Genomic DNA, 26,282 nt, shown 5'->3' with positions numbered 1-26,282 from the left:
CAATTTAGGAGGCTTTGTTTTTATGCTGGGAAGATTGGAACAGACTGAGTTGTAAGCATTTGTTCCAGCCTCAATGTAACAAAAGAAAGCCCTGTTTTATGAAAAGCTGCTTAAGAAACAGAAACAGAAACTATGATGATCAATAGTACAGGATGGAGCATAATAGATCATGCTGTGGTTAAGTAACAACAACAATCAAGCATTATAACTGTCATAGTGTTTTTCTTCTTCACTTGCTCCAGAGTGTCTATAAGGCTTAAGTTGTGTCACAAGATATGTAGTATGTTGTGATGTTTGGTGGACATTTTGATGGACATTCAGAAGCTTCTGTTTCTGGACTCATGTGCTTGTCAGGGTTTTGGAGAAGCTGGCATTACTTTGTTGAGTGTTAAGCCCATGGTCACTAGCAGGTTAGTAAGACAGCTGTCTAAATATGAGCCAAACAGTCACCAACAAATGAGGCCCTATTCCACGTTTCCCTTGTATTTTATTTCCCCACTCTGAAGTCCTTTTTATATCATTTTCATAATTTAGTTTTAAACCATCATTTCACCATCTTTCTTTATCACTTTGAATTAAACAGGTTGCTTTGGTTAATCATATATGTAAATGACCTGTGTTCTGATTGGCTGGGTTGTAGGTTAAACTGCTATAGTCTGAATGGGGAGGTCAAATGTAAAGGAAAATTAAATTGTCCATTCTGTGGACCCTTCTAGGGGAATTGTGGAATTAATTCCATTTCTAAAAGGCTGTCATTTGGAGGAAAGTACATATAGAGATGAGAACACTATTTTAGAGATTCTCTTATTACACACAATATGAAGTGACTCAGACATGAAAGAAACTTAATCCAAAAATAGAGCATTCATAGCTTGAACTTAATTTATTTATATCACTTTTGTTCAGACAACAACAGGGTATCTTTATCATTTGAATGTCAATATGCTTAAAAGTACATTGCACTGCAGTAGGTCTATTACTTGGGGCTTGGAGGCTCTGTACTTTCTTCTGAGCCGTGGAACAAAGCACATCTTCTCGTGACTGTTTTAGTCGTTCTCAGCCTACTCTCATTCCGAGTTTTCGTTAAAGTTTTAATTGGTGTCTCACCAACCTAGACTCCCTGGAGTTGGCAGTGGAGCGGAGGATGCTGGCAGAGTTGCTGTGCATTATGGACAATGTCTCACACCACCACAGTGACACCGTGCTCAATCACTGAAACAGCTTTAGAGCCAGATTAATCCAGCCACAGTGCAATAAAGAGCAGTTCAGGAAGTCTTTCTTACCACGTCTATCATCATTCTATTCATCTATCTACAGTATTGCTCTTCATTTATTGAATTTCTGATCAAAACAGCCATTATGAAACATAATTAAAAGAATTATCCAAAAGCTAACAACTAAATATAATATTTTTTTTCAGTATTTCTCCACTCTTTGCCTTTATTGCATTCTTTTTGGAAAACTTGCTTTCAGTTTTTCACAGAATGCAGTGATATTTTTCCACACCTCCAAAGTTCAGTCTTACAGTCCAAGTAATCCCAAACATTCAGTGATGTTGAGGTCTGGACTCTGGGGAGGTCAGTCAATTGTTAAGAACACCAGCAGCTTCTTTGACTTGAAAAATTGTTGTCCTTTTTGTCAATTTCCTTTTCTCAGTAACAGTTTCTGGTCAGCTGCACATCCTTTCAGACTCAGTATTGAGTTGTCTTCTCACAGTGGAAGGATGGACAGAAACACTTGTTGATTGTTCAGATTTTCTCTCAAAGATGAAAGCTGTAAGTGCTGTTTATCTGATGGTTTTGGTGGTCTACCAGCTCCTGCACTGTTGTTAAGAGGCCTTTAATAACTTTTAATAGGAATGACTCTTTTAACTCCTGGAATAACTCCTGTTGTTCCACTTATTTTTCCTCAACTTGCCCCTTCCTATGGCATTAATTTATATGTAATCTCCTCAGAAACATCTCCTGAATAATGAACAACTTGTACTTGTGTGTTTTCACACCTTGCCTGTTGAGCTCCAAAGAAAAAAGTGTTCAACCATTGTTTCTAGTTAAAATTAAGCAAAATGAAGCAATAGTTATATGACTGAGTCACTCTGGGATAAGAGTTTACAGTGTGATATAAGAAAGTGCTGGGGTGAACCTGATCAACATGTTAACTGGTTGCTTATCAATCTTCAGGTGATTCAGCGTCGAGAGGACGGGTCTGTAAACTTCTTCCGAGAGTGGGATTCTTACCGAGATGGATTTGGCAAGATCACTGGAGAGCACTGGCTTGGTAAGTTTGAATTGGCTTGCATACATTTCCATGACATATATATATATATATATATATATATATATATATATATATCATCACTATCTTGACCAAACCTTGGATCTCTATTTGTTGTCATATTGCATTTTACATTGTGTTAAAAGGTCCTTATGAATGGACCAGCACAAATTACTTGGAGTTGTAGCTGGTTCCATTGACTTCCATTCAAAGTATTTTTTCCTTTTTATGTAAAGTTACCATTTTGGAGATACAAGACAGTGTGTATACACACACACACACTACTGTGCTACTGTGCAAACACCATATACTCATAATATATAAACCTGACTTAACCTATTAAAGGAGTGATTACACCAGGTTTTGGAAGGTAACTACAAGTAACACTGGGTTGCTATGAGGAAAGGTTTGGAAACGGTTAAACAAACACATTGACACTATAAAGTCTACTTATTGTATTAATTCTATATGTATTTATTCAATTATTAATATTTTTCTGAGCCCATAAACTCTGACTGCCAAGACAAACAGCTTTTTAAAACTAATGAATCAGGTGCCGTAAAACGTTTGTAACAGTACAGTATTATAATACATATTGGACATATGAGTTCTACATCCTGACATTGTATGAAAACAGCTGTATAAAACTGTGCATTTGTGTGTGCATGTATGCTGTTGTGAAGCTGCAAGTCCACTTTATCATCTGTCCCTTTTATCCTTTCATATTCAGAATCTCTTTTATGTGCTGACCAACTTTGGCAGCAAAATTGATGCCGGTTTTATTGCAATACAATATGCAGCAATTTCCTTCTTTTATTTTTCTTTTTTTCCTTTGTAAAGAATGACTCATGACCTGTTTAAAAAAAGCTGACCATTTTCCCTGTTAGAAACCACAGGGAAAAATATGTGCTTTTGCTTTTATTTTCTTCTTTTTTCCCTTTTCTTTTCATGTAATGAACTAGATTTTTTTTTTCTCTTTTCGTGGACTGGACGTGCTTTTGACAGTTGGAGGGCTCTAATCAAGCTCTTAACCCTGCAAAGAGGTTTAAACGGGGTGACTGTGCCCTGTGTGCACGTGTGTGTGTGTGTGTGTGTGTGTGTGTGCATAGACGGATGAGTAGAGATGACAGGCCTTTCGGACTGTATCAGGATGAATGGCGTGAAGAATGCCGGAAAAGAGACGAGTGGGAGGGGAGGGGTCAAGAGGACAAAAAAAATGAGGAGGGAAAGATTTCTAGGGACACTGAGGGTCCACAGGACATGAGGACAGAAAACAATATGTCTCAACAAACACCCCCACATGCACATGCCCAGATTAGCCCGGCAATGGTCAGCCATTGCGTCCGGTGGTGACATTCTGCTTCTCCAGCATTGAAGCTTTTCTTATTGCTCCTAGGTCCTCCATGCCTTGAATGCCTCTTTTTATATATTGTTTTGTTGTTTGTCACTCATAGGTCAACTCACAGTTCAAACAAGTGAAGAAATTTGGTCAAAAGTGTGAATTCTGATTCTGATTAGCAAAGAGAATGAGCCACAGTTAAAGGGTTGTTAGGCACAACGTGAAGCAGCGTTTTTTTTTTTGTTGTTTTTTTTTTTTTAAACAGCAATAATACATTTCATTTATTAAGATCCTCTGCAATCTTTTGTAGATTCTTAAATATTTTAAAAGTTTGTTCACACTTACACATTTCATTTACAAAACTGGTTCTTAAAATAAAACCAAAAGTGGTTCTCTTTTATTTCCCCAAAGAACTGGCAATATTTTTTGAACAGTGTACACCTATCTTTAATAAATTAAGCATATCTGATCTGAACGCACTGTATTGGCTTTGGAGTGGTCAGTTTGGGGAATGGTCAGACTGCTCGAAACAGCTTTATAGTGACCTGCATATACGGCCCCAAATGTAAAGGTAGTGTATTAAATAGCAGTGTAATTGTGTTATAAGCTACACCATGTACGATTTGGGGACGTGGAGACCTCTCTGGTGGAAATGTGTAATTGCATACAAAATTTTGTCAGCTGTGCTTCAGACCTCTTCCTCATGCAGATGAATCTGATGTTTGCGAGTGTGTTGAAAAAGCATTCAAAGAGAACTCAGTCAAAACTTGGTGAAGGTTCTGGGAATGTAAGTGAATGATCTATTGTTATCAGATCTTCTTTAGTATAATGTTGATTTTGCATTTGTGACCTAAACATCGAGCTAAACATTCTTTTTGAGTCTGTGTGTGAGACATAGATGTGTGAAGACATTTGCTGTGGTTAGAAAAACTTATTTCAGGCTTTACAGAGTGACGCACACATATTTTAGTGTTGTTTTCCTTCAAGTAATCTAACCCAATGCAAATCAATTGTATCAGTAATAACCCTAAACTTCTTAGGTCATAAAAAAAAACACCCCCACATACATGGCCAGATTTGCTTGGTGACGGTAACCCATTGCGTCCAATGATGAGTCTGCTTCTCCAGCGTTGGTGCTTTGCTTTTTAAACTCTGACTGTGACCATTGAGGCACACTGCTGTTTACCGCCGTGCTGTGTGAAGTATTAGTTTTGGCGTAGGTGGTGCAGTCCTGATCATGCGTCTCCCCAGACACCTCTATGTTTGTGATTCTTCTCTTCCTGTTTCTCTCCCTGCTGATGATGCCCAGTGGAATACTCAGCGGTGTCACCATCCAGCGTGGGCGGCTCAGCCTGCACATCTTCAAAAGTTGTCCCCAGCTGATCTATATGCTGCTGTTTCTGCCTCCCCATCTGGACCAACAGCCCAGGTGTAATTGACCATGCAGGATTTTCTAGGCCACGTGATTTTGGAGCATTTTGATGAGATGATCAAGGCGGCAAAAGTTGCCACTGGCTCACTGTGGGCTTTTAGAACTGAACAGTTTCATGAATTACAGTAAGGGGAGGGTGGTGAAACCAAGGTTACACCGAGGACGTTGGAGGGGACTCCAGCAACTTGAAAAGATTCATGTCTCGTGACAATGATAAAAGACAGTCATGTGATACTTGTGATACAGCCAAAAGTCTTATCTTAATAATAATAATAATAATAATATAATAATAATAACATTTTATTTACATAACACATTTCCAAAGCTCAAGGTTGCTTTTTCAGAACATCCAAAACAGGCCAGCAAAGCAGCCAACTATGAAACACAAGGGTATTGTGTTGTGTTCAGGGGATGTATTGTTTGGGGTTTGTTATGCTGCGGGACTCAGATTGTGAAGAGCGGCAGTGGGAGGCATCATTTTTGAGGCTGTTTGTGCTTCAGCATGGGAAGAACTGGGGAGTCAGGCTTTGTGCACTCAAGTGGTGTGGATGTGCTGAGGAGGGCTAGGTCAACAGCTAACATAAAGAGGTATGTTAGCATTCTAACCATGTGTGTATGGCGACGCTGTGGCCAATACAGCTCAAGCACCCGACTTGTAAATAGTTGAGTTCCTCTCTCCTTCCTTGATATCAAACATTGCCGTAATAACAAAAAAACAAAGCAAAACCAAGTTTTATAGGAGATCATATGGAAAAAGCAAAATAAAGACAGTAAAAGTATCTTGTATTTAATATGTGAATTAATGGGTAGCTGATGTAACTGGTACAAGACAGGAGTGATGTATGCACGTTTGGTGTGGGTGAGAACTCTAGCAGCCGAGCTGAATATATTGCTGTCTATTTAACATATTTGCAGGGAGAGCAGTAAGAGTAGAATTACAGTAATCAAGACGAAAAGTGATAAAAGCGTGGACCAGTATTTCAGCATCTTTTAAGCTGAGCAGTGGGTAAAGGCGTGGAGTGCTGTGAAGATGAAAAAAGGCAGGTTTTTTTAGGCTGGCAGGTTTATGTGAGGTGTGAAAGTTAGCAAAAGATCAAGATTACGGACTAACTGAGAAGACTTCACAATAACGTCGTCAATATCACAGAAAAATCTGATATCTTAGACAGCATAGACTTGGGACTATGCAACTAGCATAACGTTTTTCTTAGCATTCCATTCATAATTATTATTCATTACTATATGCTTTTCATAACAAAACAGAATCTCTAAAATGCTCAGTTTTAGAAAATGGGGGAAAAATGTCTTCACTATAATTAAGGACTGTTCTAGTGGTCTAGCATTAATTGATTGGTTGCATGGGGTAAACTGCAGCAGGCATTTTCAAATGGCTTTAAAAACTGTCTGTTTGTGCTGTTGTGAGTGAATGGCTAGACTTCTACATGACACACATTATCACTTTGTCTACCAAATTAGAAGTGGTTCAAATTTAAAAGCTTTGGTGCTGACAGCAGATTTAGGAACTATTTTGCATAATTATTTTGTCACAAACACCTCAGATGCATATTGTCAATATCCAGAAAATGTTATTGTTATCATTTTAGCACCCAGGCCTTTGGCGAGCTGGTAGCTTGGTGCACACAGTTTTGTTTTTGGAACATCCTTCTCCTACTGAAGGACACTGCAGAGCGGTTTAAATGGGGTGATTATGAGTTTATGTGTGTGTGTGTGTGTGTGTGTGTGTGGAGGGATGAGCAGAGATGACAGGCTTTTCTGTGCATTTCAGGATGAATGGAGTGCAGGATGCCAGAAAATAAGGGAGTCTGCTAGAAAGAGAGAACAGAGGGAGGAGAGGGAATGTTCAGGATTCAAATAGAGCTGAAAGGACACAAGAACTTAAGAGTACATGATAAACATTAATACATACTCAGATCAAATCAAATTTCACTCAACATCCAGAGTTCTCAGAGCTATCAGAGGGGTTAGAATCCAACAGGTAATTTAGGATGGTTTACATTTGGTCAGTTATATTTGGTCAATTATATTTAGGTCAATAATGTGCATTTTTTTGACCAAGTCAGTTATTTTCCAGTTACATTGTTTAAGAAATAGATGACTAATATCACATTATTCTAGTGTATCTCTTTTCATGTTAGACATTTATGCCTCCCAGAAGTCTAAAAATGTCTGGTGGTATGACTGTCCAACCATCCCATCATCTAAACCGCTTATCCTTCTGGGTCGCGGTGGGGTGCTGGAGCCTATCCCAGCAGTCATTGGGCGGAAGGCAGGATACACCCTGGACAGGTCGCCAGTCCATCGCAGGGCAGACAGACAGACATACACATTCACACACACTCACACCTAGGGGCAATTTAGCACGTCCAATTGGCCTGACTGCATGTTTTTGGACTGTGGGAGGAAACTGGTGTACCCGGAGGAAACCCACGCAGACACGGGGAGAACATGCAAACTCCACACAGAAACGACCCTGGTCACCCAGCCAGGAATCAAACCCAGGCCCTTCTTGCTGTGAGGCGACAGCGCTACCCACTGCGCCACCGTGCCGCCTGTCCAACCATATATGCAAAATAAATTCTAAGTAAAGTAGTTTAAAAGCTGTAAAATCATGACATGTTGCAAAGTATGACATCTTTTAAAATGGGCAACTCATTGAAACATTTTTGTCTATAAATTCTGATTTCCTCAAAGGTCATGCAACACAACCAACATCAAAATACTTGGTTTGTTATTCTTGTAAGAAAGACTAGGAGGGTATTGCAACATCAAGAAGACCCCAAGTGAAAGTGATCTTCATGGTGCAATGCCAAGGTCAGAAGCCCTTTCACAAATAGTGAGACATGGTTAGATTAGATTTTTGTGCAAGGCACAAACCTTTGCTGACCAAAAAGAACACAAAGGCTCGTCTTGCATTTGCCAAAAAAAAATCTAGATGACCCCCAAAACTTTTGGGATAATATTCTTTGGACTGATGAGTCAAAGGTGGAACTTTCTGGAGTCAGCTTGTGACCTAAAGCTCAATCACAATTGGGTTTTGCAGCAGGATAATAATCTGAAGCACACAAGCGAGTCCACCTCTGAATGGCTCAAAAGAAGCAAAATAAAGGTTTTGGAGTATCCAAGTCAAAGTCCTGACTTGAATCGCATTTCGATGCTAATGCAAGACCTTAAATGGGCAGTTCATGCTCGAAAATCTTCCTATGTAGCTGAATTAAAACAATTCTGCAAAGAAGAGTGGACAAAAATCCTCTACAGTGATGTAAAAGACTCATTGCAAGTAATCGCAAACGATTGATTGCAGTTGGTGGCACAACCAGTTACTAGGTTTAGGGGGACAATTACTTTTTTACATGTAGTGATATTTTGAATAAATCTTTAGCTTTGATGAATGAAATGGTCAATTAAAAGCTGCTTTTTGTGTTAACTTGTATTGTCTTTATCTCATATTAAAATTTGTTGGATGATCTAAATCTATTAAACGTGACAAATGAGCAAAAATAGAAGAAAGCAAGACAGGGACTAATACTTTTTCACAGCACTGTATGTGTGTCCTAACAGTGTCCAGTGAGTGTTGAGAGACCACAAACACCGTGAGGGGAATGAGACATGCACATAAATCACTCACACAGTACTGTATTTTATGTGAGTGTGGTGATTTTTGAAGTGGTGTAAATCTCTCAAAAATCATCCTTCAGGATTTATAAAGGCACGTGTGGAGCAGGTTGCACAGATTGAATTGGAGAACTCATGTACCATCAATTTTTGCCTGGCGTCTACTTTGAATATGTAATCTGGGAACTGTGTTGGCTCAAACAGGGGATTACAAAATGTTGGGCAGACATTAGATTGATGGGCAATCTCGAAAAGCTTCTCAAAGCTTCTTCCACTGGCTCTTGAGTTAATGTTTCCCAAGCAGATGGTCGTCATAATTTTGTAATGTGTGTATACATCGAGTGGTCACTCCTAATGACATCCAGAGATGCTTGCATTCACTTACATTCCCAGAAGTAAATATTTCATGTTTGATGCCACAAAAGTGACCTGATAATGGACCACAGGGTCCATGTACACCTCTATCAGGAGGCTGTCCCTGATTGGTCAGAAGCTTGTGAATAGTCCAAGATTGGTTTACTATCCGTAATCTTGTACTGTGTGCTGCATGTGTTACCATGGTGATGTAGCCTGGTAAAAAGTTGTCATAAGACAAAAAAATCAAAGGTTTAATCAAATTAATCCTAAAATGAATTGGCCGAGCAAGACATCCTGTTTCATGAGACAGGCCTCTGGTGAAGTCTTAGATATTACTGGCAGTAACAGTAGCATGATATGAATTATTTCTCACTCGCAGCTCATTGAAACAAGTGGACAAAGTATGTTGAAAGTTCTAAACCTTCACTTGTATTTGTAAGTAGAGGAAGATATTTTATCATTTAGCCTATTCATTTCTTATGAATTTGAAAAGTTATTGTTGTGTACAGTCTTGTTTTTCAGACAGAACATCACTTACATTTTTTCATTTTGCTAATCTTTTTAACGTTGAAACTAAGAAAAAAAACAAGTAAATGTAAATCCAATGTAAATATAACACTTTTTGAAAATGTGTAATTAAATGATTATTATCCAATATTTTTTTTTATTCCATTAACACATTTTCCTAGTTTGACTCTTCTCCTGAAGCCCAGCTGCTTTTGTGTTGTGTGCTGTTGTATCTGCAGTTCAGTCTCAGAAGTTGGTTTCATTTGCTGCTTTTCACAATCCAAGTAGTCCCAGGCATATTCAGACGTTTATGTTGAGGTCTGGACTGGCATGGTCAGTTAGTTGTTCTGAGAACACCTTCAGCTTCTTTGTTTTATTTGTACATTTTCTGGGCTTTCTTGGTTTTTCCGAACTTACCAGTACATTTTTTTTTCCAATTTCTTCTTTCTTTGAAACTAGATGTAATTCCTGCAAAGTTCACCCAATTTGGATTTAAATACCTCCAAACTGAAGCTGAATGTTTGTGCTCATGTGCATTATTTATCTTCAACACTATTACGGTATGATAGACAACAAAAATAACAAACTTTGTTGGCGTTTGAATATTTCTGGACCTGACTGTTACCTAGGGGTATGAGAGTGAGAGGCTACAATCATGAACATGACATGCAGCCACTGTTGCTCTCACTGGATGTCGGTGAGGAAAATCGGAAAACTCACCCTGCATTCACATGATTGTGTTTGTTATTAAGTTATTAAAGGTAATAAATACATTTTAATTAAGCTTGTTTGTCCATTTGTAGAGCTGTAACAAATGCACTGCTTTTAAAATGGACAAAAAACTTTCTTTATGGTCAAATTAGAGCGAATAATACAAATACAGTATTTAAATAGTAGCAAACCAACAATAACTCCTGACTTTTATGGATTAAGTACTGTTACAAGTTGTGCATTAGATATGGCTTGTTGAGTCAGAACACACTGTCCATTCAGAATGTTTACTCATCACATAATGCATCCGTCTAGCTCTCACATACTGTAAACTATATATGTGTGTCTGTGAGTGCAATATAGAATAGTCATTCCCCTCACGTAGCATCGTAATGTTCTGTTCTCTCCCTGCAGGCTATGTGAAATACCACAGCAACATCATAGTCTCAGCATGAACCTTGTTCTCTCTCTCTCTCACACACACACACACAAACACACATACACGCTAACCACCCTGGAGATTTGAATAAAGCTCCTATCGCAATCCTCTTGACCAAACCCCCATCTCATTTCTCTTCTTTACCCTTGACCTGCTGTCAGTGAGGGCCGCCACAAAGGGCCAAAATCTCATAATAATTATGGTGTTAGGGTATTAGTACGAGTTGCCCTTGCTTGCATAAGAGTTTTGTGTGATTTCTCATACACAGTTGAGGTCGGAATTGAGTCAGAAAGGAGCAGGATGGACTGGAGCAATTACAGCGTTGCTATCATATCAGAACGGCTGCTGCACCAGTGTCTCATGCCTTGGTTGAGATTTAATTCGACTGCATGTCAGTGTGTGCTGTGCAAAAGTCAAACACCACCCTTCATTTATTTAATTTCCAGTCAAACTGGCTATTAAATACAGGTTATTCATTTTCTACCATTGGGAAAAATCAGAAAACATACATTTCACAGAACGTTACACAGCTGTGTGTGTGTGTGTGTGTGTGTGTGTGTGTGTGTGTGTGTGTGTGTGTGTGCATCCTTTGCTTTTATTACAGCTTCCATTCTTTCCAGGAGACTTTAGAGAAATCTGCTGCGGTATTTTCCCACATCTCCAAAGTTCAGTCTTAGAAGTTGGCCAATGTTCACATCCTTTTAGACCCATAGCGTTGAGTTGTCTTCTCACATTGGACTGATGGACACAAGCACGTTTCGAAAATAAAAGCTTTAAAAAGCATTTGTTATTTGAAAAAATAAACCCAGTTCATGTAGTTTCTTTTGACCTAGTCATGTGTCACTAAGCCATTATGGGGTCAACAGTGTTTTTCAAAAATGGTCCTCAAAATTGATGTTATCAACTAAAAATGTATAACTAAATATCGTAGTTGGAAAAATCGAAATCCAACATTATTTACAAAGTCATTTAATCAATAACATCTCAAACTACATACTGTAGCACTAAATGCCATGTTAAAAATACTGCACAATTAGAAGTGCATTTATTAATGTAGTGTGTAAAGTAGTGCATGATTTGGGAAGCAGCCAAAGGATTTTTTATCATTCTCTGATTCAGGTTCGAGTTGTAACTCATTAGATTGAAATAATGAATACATTCCTTGAAATTTTGACTTAGAATTTTCAACATAATAGCTAAAATAATGGCTAATAACCCTGATTTATGTGTATTTACTCAGTATTTGGGAAAAAAATAAGACTATATTTAAACATAATAAATAGAGAAAAAGGGCAAGAGATTTTTTTGACTTTCTGCTTCACAACAACTTTGTTGGGGGATTTGAAGTGAACTTAAGTTCTGTGCCGAGTGCTTTTAGAATTGAGCTTCCTGCTCAATTATCAGCTGTATGTTTCTTTAACAGAAGCCAATCAGTTTACGCTAACTTAGTAATCAATGGCTTTAGTAATGCAGTGATTGCAGAGCCAAAGAGTTTCACAATAGTTTGAAAACTGTCAAATCATTATTAGACAGAACCTGCCCTCAGAACACTATATGGACCATCCTATTGAATTAGTTCAAACTGTAAAACTATTTTCAGACTGTAGATATTTAAAAAGATTGTTAAGATATATTTAAACCGAATACATTAATTAAGTAATAAGCTAAATATGTACTGCATCATAATTTCTAGTGTGACTTTCTATTAAGAGATGACTGTCCCAAACTCTAACGCTGCTTCCACATGTTGGTGGTTGACAGACGACGGTAAACCTGATCTAAACCAGAAAATTGTGCTACTGTTAGCGGCAGCATTCTGCAAATCAGCCAGCAGAACTTTATATCAAGAGTTCAATTGTCCCAACTTTTGATGTTGGTCTCAAAGGTAAAACATAATATATGTTGATTTTTTGGAGCCATGAATGCTGAACATCTCTTTATTGAATTCTAGGTCATCCCAGAACAACAAAAATCAAAGAGTGAAGAACATTTTCCTGCCTTTTTGCACCTTAAATAAAACAAATAAACAATCTGCTCTGCTAAAGCTCTCCTGTAATAATCCTTCATTAATTCCATCGCCATGCCAATGTTTGTGTGGCTTCATGCCGCCGCCATTCACATACTGCTGTGAGGCACGGAATGACACAAAGCATGTGAACGTGGCATAACCCCTAAATTTTTAACTTGAGAAAATACTTTTTTGTGCTTTTTAAACTTTTTGATTTCCGTATTTAGATTTTAGTTACATTTTTAATTTAAAAAAAAAAATATTCAAAAAAATGCTGTCCCGTGTTTTAATGTCACTACCAAAACAGAGTTTTTGTCCATAGGTGGGGCCTCATTTTAGCAACACCCTGCATTTTATAGCAGAAAGTGAGACTGCATCCCTGTCCCTTATGACCAAATGGTCAGTAGTTAGGTTCCACTGATTTGAAGTAAATTTGTCCCAAAGTCTGAAAATCAGTGTGTACAATTAAGAATAGTCACTACCGAAACACATTTTCTGTAATTAAGTAAACTTTTATATATTATAATGAAAAATATTATGATTTTGTGTGTACTACTGTTCAAAGCTGTGTTTGCTAGTCATGTCATGGCTAGTGTTTTTGAGTTATACTCAAAATTAGCTAAAATTGTATTATGATTGTTTGAAAGTGACAAAATGAAATGTTCTGTCACTTCTTTTAATGAAATAAACATAATTATGGTAATAATAGTAATACTAATAATAATAAAAAGAAGAATAGGGTCATTCAAAGCAAGTTCAAGTCAGTTCAAAGTCTGCATTGTGTTTTTAAGTCAGACTTGATACATAAATGCATGCATTAAATGTGAATTAATGTATGAAAAATGTGTCCAATAAACTCTTTTAGCAACAACGTCAACAATGTTAATGCCAAAAATAAGAGAAGCTTTTCACAAGTGTTAATTAGCACACAGTCAGTATTTACTATCAGTGCTGGTAAATCAGAGTAGGTGCCTCATTATAGCAATCTTATCCCAGTACTCTGCGCTTTGAGAGGGGAAACTCCTATAAACACATAAGCAATGAAGCAAAAGTCCGAAAGAGCAGCAACCAGCCCTATAATCTTATTACAGGTGCTACAGAGCAGCTGTCTCCTTTTAGTGAATTGTAACAGCCACTTTATAACACCAAAACAAGTTTAACCCTAAAGACAAAATGATGCCCTTCTCACTGTGTGGAAAGGTAAGCTTTGTTATTACTGAGTTATCTTCACTGTTCTGTATTAAAGCCTCGTGCCTAATTTGATGTGTAATTTGATGTGATGTGTAATGTTTCTGCATAATGATGGGTCTGGGCCAAGACCCATTTGTGTTTCCTTGTGTTGCCGGGGGCAGAGGGGCTTAGGGGGCCTTAAATTATATTTTTGTCCTAGGCCTGGTGTTTTGTCGCGACGGCCCTGCATGTTACTTGCTGGCTTGTAGTCATGTGGCTATTTACAAGACAGGAATGTGCTATTACTGTGAAGAAAAAAAAACATTTCCTAGTACTTCCAGCCAAATCTTTCATTATGCCTCATAACCTTCCATGTTCACTACCATTAAACCTGATTCTTTTTGCATCGATTCTCTCTATTTTGATGGAAAATGGCCTTGCTTTTTCTTTGAGTGCATCCTTGGTGCAGCCTCTCCTGATTTCTGCAGTAAGTGTAAGACTATGAAGTCGTAAAGCACTTTTTTATTGACTGATCGACCCATTTCCTAAAGTATTTGGGGGAAAAATGAAACTGCTCTGAACAGCTTGTGGAAAACGCATACATATGGGTGTGGAAACCTGAATCTAAATTTTAAAAAAATGTGAAAGAATAGCATGGAAGCACACAGATCTTTCCCCTAGCAGCATAAATAAACAATTTTATGTAAACAATATAAATAAACAATGACTGGGGAACTGAATGTTACATATGAAAATACAGAAAACAGTTAGTGAAACATGAAGCAATGATATTTCTTTTCCAGTCTGGTTTCCTGGTTACGTTACAGAAAGAATTTTTCTTCTGCATTTATATTTACCCCCTCATATTAAATGGTACAGTACACAGAAATTCTGAAATGTCTACTGGGAATTATGAATAAGAGTAATGTTCAGCATTTGCATTATGAATTAATTCGTAGTTGACGGCTACCATCTATCCCATCACTATTCATTAAGGCTGTTATATGGAGAGTTGTAATAGTCTGTTTATACAGTCTAGTTAGCCACCTTAAGACTTAAAACCTTTAACCCCGTAAAACCCCAGTCTTATTACATACTAAGGCGTATTATTCAGTAACTACAGGGACTTCAGTGCAAACTGGTTGAGCTATTCTTATGTTATAAAACTGTGTAATAAAACTTTGGGTCTGCCGGGCAATTTAAGGGGTTAAGCTTAAATGCTTAGGTTCTAATATGTTTCTAATTAGCAACCATTACCAATTACCAATACACACTAATAATTCAGGCACTTTATTGCTTTTTGAGTCTGTTTGACCAGGGTATATTTTACAGCTGGTTTGTTTGTTTACTTTGCTTGGATAAATAAAGTTAATAAACAAATATTCACTTTTCCCATTTTGGGTTTTGGAGGAATAAGGAGGAGGTCAAAGATCATAACCCAGAACCAATTAGAGCTGAGCATAGTGGGAGAAAGGGCACCTGGTGGAATCGATCGTGGCAAGAATTTTTTCTATTTTTTATTATTATTATTCTGTTCTAATGGACCAAAGACCCCGTCAGCTCATTAAACATAGAGAGAGCAAAGGAGAGCAGAGCAGCACTGCATACTAAAGAGACACAGGCCCACATCAGAGGTACAGCGGGGTCCAAAAATCTGAAAATGCTTGTCATTTGCATTCTTTTACAATTAATGTTTTATGTTACAAATTATATTATCAGCATAACAATTTGAGTGAGAAGTGGAATCTTTGAAATATTTACATGAATTTTAAAATGTTTTAGTGTGTATTTGGTATGTCCGCGTCCACTAAAGCTTTCTCTGATGTGCAGATCAAAACCACCTGAGAGTCCTCTGAACATTAACATCAATGGAAAGAATAAGACTAAAAATGAAGTCTCACCTTTTTATACGAAGGTGTTAACATGGTCAAAATCCCAATTTTGCTTACATTTGAATAGTAACCTAGAAATAGTGTAGAATCTTAAATATTTCATCATCAGTGTTCTTCTCATAACTTTTCTTAGGTCTAAATGAGAAAAAAAAAAACACCCAAATCACACTTTTCAGCATCTCAAGTGGACTCATCATGGTTTGCTTTGCATATCACTGCTGTCAGAACAAAACCTCGAATCTCCAAAATGCTAACTTTACAGGAGAAGGAAAAAAACCTACTTTACTTTTAATGTAAATCAATGGAACCAGGCTTTTTTCCAAGTCATTTTGGGCCATTTCTTTTGGACCGTGCATCATGAAATTAACATACAATATAAAGGACTACAAGCATTTTCAAATTAAGGCAAAAAAAATGTTAAAAATGGAGATATGAGGTTTTCTTCTGACAGCAGCGATATGTAAACATGTCAGATGAGCTCAGAACCCTCTAAACAGTCCCAAAAACAAACTGAACTCAGACCCCTTGAGGTGGTCTCATTATGGTTCATTTGTAGTTCGTTTTGGGGTCCGATTGATCTGTACATTGTTAAAACAGAAGAGCCTCAGTCCACTTTCGTGTTCTGCTTTATTGTTATAAGACCTCAAGCCTTACCGTACGTACACAGCTACAGTCTTCCAGCACTTTAGTGGGTGAAAACAGACTATCAAAGATTATATATAAGGTACTACCCACAATCGGGGGCAGATTGAGTAATTCTGGGGCTCAAGAATGGTGCCCCCTGGATGAACACTTTTAAATCTCGCTCTGGACTCCCACCACATTGCAAAGAAAAAGATATTTTTGCAAGTGAAATCATCTTAAATCTAGTGAATATATCTAATATTTATGTTTTAAGATGTTTAAAACAAGCAAAAGTATCTTCCAATATGGTGAGATAATTTGGGACAGGGTAATGTAGAAGTAATGAATAATGAGATTACTGTGAACTACTTTTTGAGTAAATACCCCAACACTGGAGCTGTTAATACTAACTGTAACTCTACACCCTTAAAACAGATGCTTCTTCAGGAGCTCTTAAATAAAGTCAATGGTTCTATGTAAAACCATGAACACTCAAAGAACCATTTGCATGCTTAAATAATGATGGACATTGTGTTGTATATGGTTCTATATAGAACTTTTTTTGAAAAGGGTTCTATACAGCACCAAAAAGGGTTCTCCTATTGTTGCAAGCTTGACATCATACCAGTAGCAGAACCCTTTTTGGTGCTAGAACCATTTTCAAAAAGGATTTGTGTAGAACCATATATACAACACATTCTCTGTCAATTTGAAGGACTATTTCATTCAAAGAATTGTTAAAGTATGAAATGGTTCTATATAGATCTCATGGTTCTGAATAGAACACTGCTTTGTGTACAGTCTGCTGAGCCTGTGCAGCACTCTGTTCTGACTGAAAACACTTACCAAGCATTACCTATATTGACAATAAAATATAGCATGGGCTATACTGGAATGAGTTCATGGACTTTCTTTTCCCTTTTCTTTGTACAGTGACCACTGCAATGATGATACTAATTTTAGCTGGTCTCTATGGGGAACCTTTCTGAAGTATTATTTCTTCACTCTCTCTACCACACACAGACACACAATGAATGCTGACATCATGCCTGTTTGTTTGATAAGTCATGTTAGCCAATGGCAAGGTCATATATTGAAGCATTTCTTTGAAGTCAGATCCTCTGCTCCAGTCCTTTTCTTTCTATAATGGGTTTAATAAGACTCCCAAAGTGCAGAAGTAGCTTGAGTGGAATTGTACGACAAACGTCCCGCTGAGATCATCTGTGTATTATAGCAGACACAGTCAGCTGTCACAGCTGCCTCATGTCTTCTGCGGTTCATGTTAGCCTGTTTTGTGGAACCATCGGGGGATATTTCAGATGTTTCTGTCTTTATTTATCTTCTTTTCCCCTATCTCTCACTCGCTCTCGCTCCCCCCCCCTCTCTGTCACCCTCCCTCTCTCTATCACCCTCCCTCTATCATCCTTCCTCTCTCTATCACCCTCCCTCTCCCTCATGTTCACCCTCTGCTTCATGCTCTCTCTATCTCTCTGTATTATAAGAACAGACTTTTCAGTTGTAACAAACTGCCTTTGCTTGTGATGCACTGCAAACATTTTGTGAGTTTGTTTGCTGATATGTCAAAAATAACAATAAATAACAATAATCAAAGAAGACAAAGAAGAAGAAGAACTAGAGCTTGTAGAACCCAATATTGTAATAATTTGTCAATAATGCAATAAATTTTGCAGTATATTTCGGTATACTTGGGCAAAATGTAAAAAGCCCAATTATGCAATAACTCGCCCAATAATATAGTAACTCACTCAATTATATATATATATGTGTGTATATATATATATATATATATATATATATGTGTGTGTGTGTGTGTGTGTGTGTGTGTGTGTGTGTGTAAAAGCTCTGAAGTACTAGATAATTGTTCTGGGTAATATCATGGTAAGTTTCAAGAAATGCCAAACAGATTCTGAATATTAACTAAGTAGGTGTGGCAAACAATCTCTAAATAGCTACATAATTATTTTGGCTTGAAAATGCTGATCAGTACCAGCTACATTACTCTTAAAGAACTAACAGGTTCAAGCTATTACATAGTATATGTCATACGTATTTGGAGTAACGTGGTAAATACAAACCCACACTAATTTTCAATGTGTGTAATGTCATATGTTTAAGCAGGAAAGTAAATCAGAAACACCTCCCAGTACCAGCATAAGATAATGGCATGAAATACAAAGGCAGTGTTCTGAAGTACATGGTCAGAACCCAGTATAACCATAGTAAGAATCAGTGCTTTCCTTTACAGCCCAGATTTAGTTTCCTTTATAGGTAGTAAATATCTCACATAATTATATCACATAACTACCTGGTACTTTTTACCTTTTTTTTTTTACTCAGAATAACTACACAGCACTGTGGAGTTTGGACCACATACTTACCCAATTAATATCTAGAAACTGATGTGTATGTTACTTTAAATAAATTAAACTGCTTTGGAACTTATCATCATGTTACCCAAAATAATTATCTAGTACTTTGGCTTATAGGCTTATAATATATACTTATAATAGGCTTATAGGATCATTTGTTGTTGTTGTCAGTTTGTTCAATATCCCTTTTCTGTAGAAGTTATTATTTTCATTATATTTTCGACATTGTGATAAATGCTTATTTCAATTTCAAAGCACATTCTCTTCAGTCCAGGGTTCACAGCTCTGTGTTGATTCCTACCTCTTTGTTTTGTTCTCATATTAAAGGTGAATCTCATCTTTAGAGTGCTAGAGAATGGTACTGGGTTCTAATTGTCTAGCTATCCAACTTGTCAAGATTTAAAAACTAAAAGTAGTTCAGCCAAGTTGCTAATTTAAAGCCTGCGATACCCTCCAGAAACATGATAAGCTTTGAACTCGTGTGTTTCATGTGTGAGTGCATACATCAACATCAATTGCGTCTCCAGCCCAATCACATTTATCATCTTCCGCCATGCACCATGTGGCATCATACCAGACAAGACAGATGTGAACACAATGTGATTTATTTCGACACGATGAACACTGGAGAAAAATATCAACGACTTCCCACCCCATCAATTATTCACCTCTTTCTCTCTCGCACTCTCCCATCCGTTATCTCGCTCGCTCACTGTCTTTCTGAAAGACTTTGAGAACCTGTCCGAGCTCTGTTAGCTTTCTCTTCTTTCTTTTTTTTTTTTGATCAATAATTAAGCACACAAAAATGCTCTGAGCGCTCTGTGGTAAAATAATCTCCGCATGGAGGGACGGATCCCACTGCGTTGACCTCGATTGAAATCAGAGCCCACATCTCTCCTAAACTGTCGCTGCTCCTGCAGTTTTTCCTCACCAGTGTATGTGTATGTGTGCGTAACTGTGACAAGCCAGAGAGCCATTATTAAGAGAGTGGAAGCTTCGTTCGACTGCCCCCTCTTTGCACGATCACTTCCTCTTTGCTTCATCCGAGGCAGGACTGCTGATCTTCTGCAAGATTAGTTCTAACTTTCTCTAACCACACTGTACTCTCACTGACCATTTTATTAGAAACGCCTAGATTGTAGGTCCCACTGCCTTAATGTTAACACAATTTCATTAATGGTCAGTTTCTGACCACAAAACCACCCTTGGCTGAATATTGTTTTGTTAAGAAAAAAGAAGAGCATTTGCAAATCAAACAAAGAAGCTGCTGGTGTACACAGAACAATGTACTGACCACCCCAGAGTCCAGAACTCAACATGACTGAATGTGATTAGGATTACTTGGATTGTGAGAAGTAGAAAATGCAACCAACTTCTAAGACAGAACTTTGGAGGTGTGGATAAATATCCCTGCAGATTTCTTTGAAGAAATAAGAGCTGGACTCCAAAGAAGAATGAAAGCAACACACTAAATGCAGGAAAAAAATTATATTAAATTGAATTGTTTAGGCTTCTGTGTAAATTTTTGTTATGTATTTTCTGCTACAAAAAGGAATAACTTGTACTTACCAGACAAATCTGACAAAACACCACATGCGCCTAATGAGACAGTATAAAAAGAAGCAGTGTTATAGTCTACACCATATGGGTGAGTCTAGGTATTCAAGTACTCTGTTAACTAATCAAAGGTTCAAAATTCAAATGCAGGCCAACAATTGAAACGCTACTATGTTCTAATAGGCTTCTGAAGTGTGACAGTTTTGGTTGTATTTGTGATTGATCAAGTACTTTGTTATACTTTGCTACTACAAAACATGACTGCCTTAGTATGAACATATTGCCAAGGACGCAAGGCAGAGATGGTACAGCTGTAACTAGGCTAACTATTCTAGCTATTGTTAGCTAGAACAAATGAAAATATCTTTTTCAGTCCTCTATATTACCTTGATACACTATCATGTTGACAAGTCATCCATTAAAGAGAAAAAAACTTGCGTAGAAGTTCACAAACCATCACCATTTAGCTCATTAGCTCATCTGAAGGGGCAGCCACCATTACTAAAGCTTTACCTGACATTAAAAAGCATCAGTTCATCCTGCATGACCAAAGATTTCCACTTGCTGCTATATTTCCCTTCATGCTACTGATTTTTTAACCTACTAGCACCAGTTATTGCAGTTTGTGAATAAGAAGTACAGCCAAATCCCTTTTTCCCTTCTTCTTCATCCCCAAAGTTTACTGATTAGCCATTCATTTACTCCTACAGATTTGTATATAATATCAAATGATTTATTATTAAAATAAGAATGTGTATTTCTATTATGTTACAAGCTTAGCCTGTGCGCTCTTACATGTGATGTGGTGGACATAACACAAACAACGCACATAAACAAGTCGAAGCTTACTGAAGATATAAGTTTCCCTATTTCCAAAACTTTTCCCTCTTAATTTAGTTTAGAACACATTTCAGTTGGTTTATTTCTTTTAGGTTGCTAGGGTAGGCCTTTGTGTCTGTGAGTGAATCAGCAGGAAGTTTGCATAACACAATCAGATTTGTTTTTTTCACAGTACGGTTAGTGTTCTTCTTACATTATCAAGACTTTGACATACAAAGTCAGTGCACCTTATAAAGTGGCCAGTAAGTGGACATAGGTAGGTGTTTCTAATACAGTGATCGGTGAACGTAGAGTCAGGACCAATTCATGGTAAACATGGCTTAGCGTGCACTACAAAAGACAAGAAAAAGAACATTCATTGATCACTTGATTACTGGTTCATTGGTTCATTTGCTTGGATAGAAGAAAATGTCCATGTATTTGTAATGCACTCCCACTTTAACTAACAGGAGGCCATTGCACTGGTACCATTTGTCCAGCAGTACTGTCACTTGAAGCGAATGGAGGTGATCTGTACTATTGCAGCTCCTGCACTTTTTCATCTGTTCGTCTGTGTGTGCGTTTGCAAGGCCACTATGAATTTACTGGGGGTGCAGTCAGAGCACACAGGAGGCCATATTGCTTCAGATGCTCACACACACATGCACACACACACCTGCTTGAGGTGATGCATTAGATTTATCAAGAGAGAGAATCAAGACTGCAGTTGTGTTCCAACAAAGAAAGCAGACGTTTAGGCAGCAACGGTAGCAGTTTGACAGCTTTGATCTGGACAGAGTGCAACACACCCTCACACCCTTGTATACATATTGTAAAGTTAGCAAGGGGCATGTATAGGAGACAGAACTGCGGTTATATCCACTGAGGTGCATGCACACAGACTAGCACATTAGCACATACAGAAATGTGGAAGTAAAAGCATGCACATATACATACACGCAACTATTTTAAGGTAGGTTATAGGCTTATAGGTGTCCCATATGGATTTTTTTAATGTAATGGCATTGGCATAGAAGAAGACGCAAGAAACATTGCGTATCCAGGCAGTTGCTCTTTTATTGAACAGGCACTTCAACAGGCAGTCAGAAATGCCAGGTCCAACACTACTGAATAATAGCAAGATTAGTGGGGAAAGTCACCAACAGCCACATTAACTAACCCAAAGCACACACACACACATTTCCAGCTAACAACAACAACCTTGTTAGCATGTAGACAGCAGCAACAGTACCTTTATACACCAGGAGTGTGACACCACCCGAGGGCTGCTTTGCATGGACACACCTCCCTAGCAACCCAAGGCAACGTGCTCTGTGGCAGAGGGCATTATATATGTATGTATATATGCAACTAACTACTAAAAGCATACAGTTCTCTAGAAGCCATTATCTGCTGTATCAATAACATTCTCCCTCACTGAAACTAGTCCAAACCATCAAAAACAGCTGCAGACCATTGTTCTACCCCGTCCACACTTGACAGTTGACACTATGCAGTCGGGCAGGTAGTCACCCAAACTTGCTCTAGAGTCTTATGGCAGTGAGCTTTACACCACTCCAGCCAAGACTTGGCATTGCACATGGTGATCATAGGTTTGTGTGTGGCATCTCAGCCATAGAAACCCATTTCATGAAGCTCCTGATGCACAGTTCTTCTGCTGATGTTGCTTCCAGAGACAATCTGGAATTCAGTAGAGATGGTTGCATCTGAGGACAGTTTTTACATGATATTTAGTTCATTGCTAAAAGGTGCCATTCTGTGACCTTGTGTACATGTAAATAGCTGAATTTAAAAAAGAAATGCTTCGTGCTTTTAGTTTTAAAAACTTGCTGCTCCTGATATTGTATGATAGCGCTATTGTTTTTCTGTTTTTTCTGGTATAAGATATTAAAATATTAAAATGAAAAGGCTGATAATTTTAGTTCTTAAGGCCTTTTACCCTTTGCCCCTACTTTTCCCACTCCCTCTCTCCTCTGCGCGCTCTCTCTCTCTCTCTCTCTTTTATTTTATTTCATCCTCTTCTCTGGTTGTAAATTCTCTTGCTCTCAATTATACCTCCATGAATTATAGCGCCTGAACAAAGAGCATCCATTATCTGTGTGGAGTCATGAGATATCTCTCCATATTTCATACATATTTCTCTCTCTCTCTCTCTCCCTTGCTCTCACACACACTCTTATAGAACGAGTGCACTTAATGTAATGCACCAATTCACACTGACTGTGGGTGTCATCTGACTTTAAGTTCACTGAGAAATATGATCGTTGAACGATGGAGGGAGAGAGAGAGATAGAAAGATAGAGCAGTATGGAGTTGGAATTATTGATATAAGTGTGCTTAGAAGTAATGTCATTGCAATTTGGTGGTAAAAAAATATTTATTGTATTTGTAGTGTATTTTTCTATCTCTCCATCCATCCCTCCATTCATCCATTCATCTACAGTACCCATCACAATCTTGGAAACACCTGATAGAATCTTAATGACATTTTAATCTAAAGGTTTATGTTTGAAACAATGGCTTGGTTAAAATATTAATATTTTAAATTCCCCCTTCCACCAAATGTAGTTGACCTACCAAGACATGTTTGGTATCCAAAGTGTGCTCTTTTTCTTCTACACTCCAGCTACGAGGTGAATGTAGCGAACAATTAAAGGAAGTGTATAAGCTTATTGTGCTAACTGCAAGCCTAGTTCATCACGCACTTGCTTCAAACTGTGTCATGTTCTATAGACTTGCTTATAGTTTTGGACACTTTATGACAATGTTATCTATAAGAATGAACAACATTATGGACAACGTTCAGCCTTCAAGATGGCTGCTACTTCTGTTTTTAGCTGTGCAGCATTCTTTACTGGCCTGCTGAAAAAAAACAGCACAGGCCAGCAAGCGTTTCATGCTGGTCTATGCTGGTTTATGTTGTTCTGGTCCTAGTTCAACTGTTCATGGTCATGCTGGTTGACCACAATACCAGCATCAAAATGCAACATATGCTGGTTTTGTTGGTGATCAGCATATTAACTTTCATTATTGCTTACCAGCACACCAGCATGAAAAAACAACATATCGCTGTTGTTGGAAGAAAACCTTGTATCTCCATTTTTGTCGTTTTTCAGTTTTTGATATAATTTGAAAGTTCCTGTTGCTCTTTACATTGTCTATAGATTTCATGATGAAGGGCCAAAAGAAACGGCCCAAAATGACTTGGAAAAAAAAATCTGGTTCCATTGACTTACATTAAAAGTAAAGCATGTTTTTTCCTTCTCCTGTAAAGTTACTATTTTGGAGATACAAGGTTTTCTTCCAACAACAGCAATATGCTGGTTTTGCTGGTGACCAGCCATGCAGGTCTATGCTTGTTCTTCTAGCAGCGTGGTTAGCTGTACAGTGTAAAAAACACATAAGTGCATTTATTTGAGATTCCCTAACAACTCAACATGGTTTGAAGCAAGTTTGTGCTGATTTAGGAATGATGTGAATGGGCAGATATGCTTTCCATTACTTGTTAGCTACATTAGCATTATATCTTAAATGCTAAACTTAAAAAGCAAACTTAAGACAACAAATGTACCAACAGCAAAACTTCTACAAACCCCACATGTAGCTGTCTTGGCTTTAAATGCTTCACTACATACAGCATTTCCATGAATATTATTTCATAGTGTTGAGGACTTCACCATTATTCTCAAATGTGGAAAATAAAAAGGGGAAAAAGGGTGCTTTTGATTGACATTGTACAGTGGAAAATGTAAAGCAGTTACAAGGTGCTTGATCTCTGAATTGGCAGTAGAATCTGAGCCTAAGGCAAATCAAGTGAACTGGCCTGACTCCGGTCAGCCCATTAGCCACGACCCCATGCTACGCCTGTCTCTCAAATCAGAGACTTGTGGCAAAACACTATGTAGCTTACATCCATCATTTATATGCTTTACGCTCACTCCTCACCGTCAGTGCTGTCATCACTGTTTGGTGGCTTCACTGTTCCTTGAAGTGCTACTCCTTGTTCCTGCCACTTCAAAACTTCTGACCTACTAACTTTAGCGGTGTGAATTTGCACTGATGCATCATGATCCTGCGTTATCTACAACAAAGGTCATTTCTTAACAAGCCAGTGGAAACTAACTGCATCTCTTTGACTTATTAGCATAATACACAACTGTCACTTAGTTTCAGACATTGGATAACAAGCTAACAATAAAATGTTTTAAAAAGAGCTTTTCAACGGTGCATAATTAGTCATATAGTCAAACTGTCAGTAATTTATAAGTATCTCTGACTGGTTTACTTCACGAGAGCGTCTTTCTCCCTGCGTGCTCTGAAAAATAAAAGCAAGATGTCAATCAGTGTTCTTAACAAGTTGTTGTGCAAAAAGCAAAGTGGCAAAACAGTAAGAAAGCAGACAGTTACTTTCTCAGCTAAGTGAACAACTGTGAGTTCATTTTTGCTTGTTAGCACTGCTAATATTCACAGTCATGAGTAGGCATTTTGGCACTGTAATGCAACACCAAATCAAGTGACACAAATATTCAGTTAGAGACAGTGTTATCAAACATCAAACCTTTTGAAATGAAGTTTGTACGTAATGTATTCTTACCTTGTAAAGACAGCAGCAGGAAACTGAGAAGGATTTGCGGTGCAGGATGTGAAAGAAAGTGCCTGTCATCAATGTACATCCAGTGTCACCATTACTGATGTTAAGAGCTGGCTACTTTCATCTTGTGGTCATCTATACACGGATCAGCCGTAACATTAAAACTACCTCCTTGTTTCTACACTCATTGTCCACATTATCAGGTCTACTTACCTTATAGGTGCACTTTGTAGTTCTACAATTACAGACTGTAGTCCATCTGTTTCTCTGTATACTTTGTTAGCCCCCTTTTACTCTGTTCTACAATACCCTCAGTGCTGCTGGGGTTTTTTTGAACACCTCATTGTCACTACTGAACTGAGAATAGTCCACTAACCAAAACTATCTAGCCAACAGCATCCTATGACCAGCGTCCTGTGACCACTGATGAAGGACTAGAGGATGACCAACACAAACTGTGCAGCAGCAGATGAGCTACAGTCTCTGCCTTTACTATCTACAAGGTGGACTAACAAAGT

The 26,282-nt window shown here is 37.9% G+C and overlaps 1 protein-coding gene across 2 annotated transcripts in view; it reads left to right on the top strand.

Annotated features, from left to right (window-relative positions):
* The window catches only part of LOC118814362 (fibrinogen C domain containing 1), a 199,296-nt gene that overhangs the window by 144,264 nt on the left and 28,750 nt on the right, over positions 1–26,282 (top strand). For both annotated transcript variants that reach the window (XM_036579935.1, XM_036579936.1), the window contains one exon: positions 2,181–2,277. In XM_036579935.1, the coding sequence (XP_036435828.1) occupies positions 2,181–2,277 (97 nt within the window). The remainder of the gene's footprint in view (positions 1–2,180; positions 2,278–26,282) is intronic.

This window comes from Colossoma macropomum, unplaced genomic scaffold (genome assembly GCF_904425465.1).
Source record: "Colossoma macropomum unplaced genomic scaffold, Colossoma_macropomum, whole genome shotgun sequence".
Taxonomy (NCBI): Eukaryota; Metazoa; Chordata; class Actinopteri; order Characiformes; family Serrasalmidae; genus Colossoma; species Colossoma macropomum.
Note: the sequence above shows the minus strand (reverse complement) of the source record. Positions and strands in the feature narration are given on the sequence as shown.